Source organism: Strongylocentrotus purpuratus, unplaced genomic scaffold (assembly GCF_000002235.5).
Source record: "Strongylocentrotus purpuratus isolate Spur 01 unplaced genomic scaffold, Spur_5.0 spur5_scaffold_20, whole genome shotgun sequence".
NCBI classification, from domain to species: Eukaryota; Metazoa; Echinodermata; class Echinoidea; order Camarodonta; family Strongylocentrotidae; genus Strongylocentrotus; species Strongylocentrotus purpuratus.
The window spans coordinates 28054944-28055936 of record NW_022145606.1 but is presented as its reverse complement, the minus strand read 5'-3'; the positions used below and the strand labels follow the sequence as shown (position 1 = coordinate 28055936).

At 43.1% G+C, this 993-nt stretch overlaps 1 protein-coding gene across 1 annotated transcript; it reads right to left on the bottom strand.

Annotated features, from left to right (window-relative positions):
• Nucleotides 1-60: 60 nt before the first annotated feature.
• Nucleotides 61-993, bottom strand: LOC115927105 (perlucin-like protein). The gene is made up of 2 exons (XM_030992582.1): nucleotides 722-993; nucleotides 61-388 (listed from the first exon to the last, which is right to left on the bottom strand). Exons 1-2 carry the CDS (start codon nucleotides 980-982, stop codon nucleotides 170-172), a joined length of 480 nt encoding a protein of 159 aa, XP_030848442.1. The 5' UTR covers nucleotides 983-993; the 3' UTR covers nucleotides 61-169.

The window sequence follows — 993 nt, the reverse complement described above, 5'->3', positions numbered from 1 at the left end:
ATTTTTATCTCGGAAACCAATTGAAGTAAAAAAAAAAAAAAAAAAAGACGAAGTAAAGAAGAAGCAGAACGGAAGAAAAAGGAGAACAATGAGAAAAAGAAGATGGCTGTAGTCGATCTGGTTCGTGTAGTGGAGGTTCGGATAGACGACGAACCGGCTAAGCCATGGATCACTTCTTGCAGATATATCCGATTCTTGTGTGGCAGCCCAAATCGTTCCACGATCCTGGCGGACCGTAATTACGCAAGTGACCGCAATCCTCCCCGGCTAGATAATGGTTATCCGGCTGACCGGGGGCCCAGTTCTCGTAGTTGAGGCAAGAACCGTCAGACCAAACGAAGGGTTCGTTCGGTTGATGCAATCCGATCCAAGCAAAGGCAGACCAGCCCTGCAACATGTATCGACATTTTTATAAGCTGATGTTAATAATTCTGCATCATTTTGTTGGATTACTTACAGTCCATGTTAAATAAATTGGTTCCTTCTCAGTAAAGCAATCAAGGAAACAAACAGAAAAGAAATCAAGAAAATAAAACAAACGGAAACGGGAAACAAATCAATCAACCAAATAAACAAATTAACAAATAAAATGATCATATATGACTTTAGAATCGCCCTCTCTTCTCCCCCCCCCCCCTCATAAATAAAAGATGCCAATTGATAGCTTTTGACATTTTTTATATATTTGTTGTACTCTAATGGTTTAAGTGTAAATACTCACCGTGGGCTTTTTACCGTCGTCGGTCAAAATGAGTGCGAAGGCGAATGCGTTCTCGGCTTCGCCATGTATCGAGACAAGGTTCGCCCCCAAGTCTTGGCATGCGTCATGAGCGGCTTGCCAGTTGACTTTTTGAGAGAAGAATCGATAGCAGTTCGTGCCAAATAGGCTCCAGCCATCTGAGCATTCGCACTGATACGTAGCTTCCGTGAGACCGAAGATGGCCAAGGCGGTTAAAGTCATCAATGTAAGGAGGAGCTTCATGTTGGCGCTAA

Bases quoted from the DNA above. Each gene is read 5' to 3' on its own strand.
- LOC115927105 (XM_030992582.1), bottom strand. From the start codon at position 982: ATGAAGCTCCTCCTTACATTGATGACTTTAACCGCCTTGGCCATCTTC. The intron at 389-721 runs GTGAGTATTTAC...TACATGTTGCAG, and splicing joins ACGACGGTAAAAAGCCCACG to GGCTGGTCTGCCTTTGCTTG.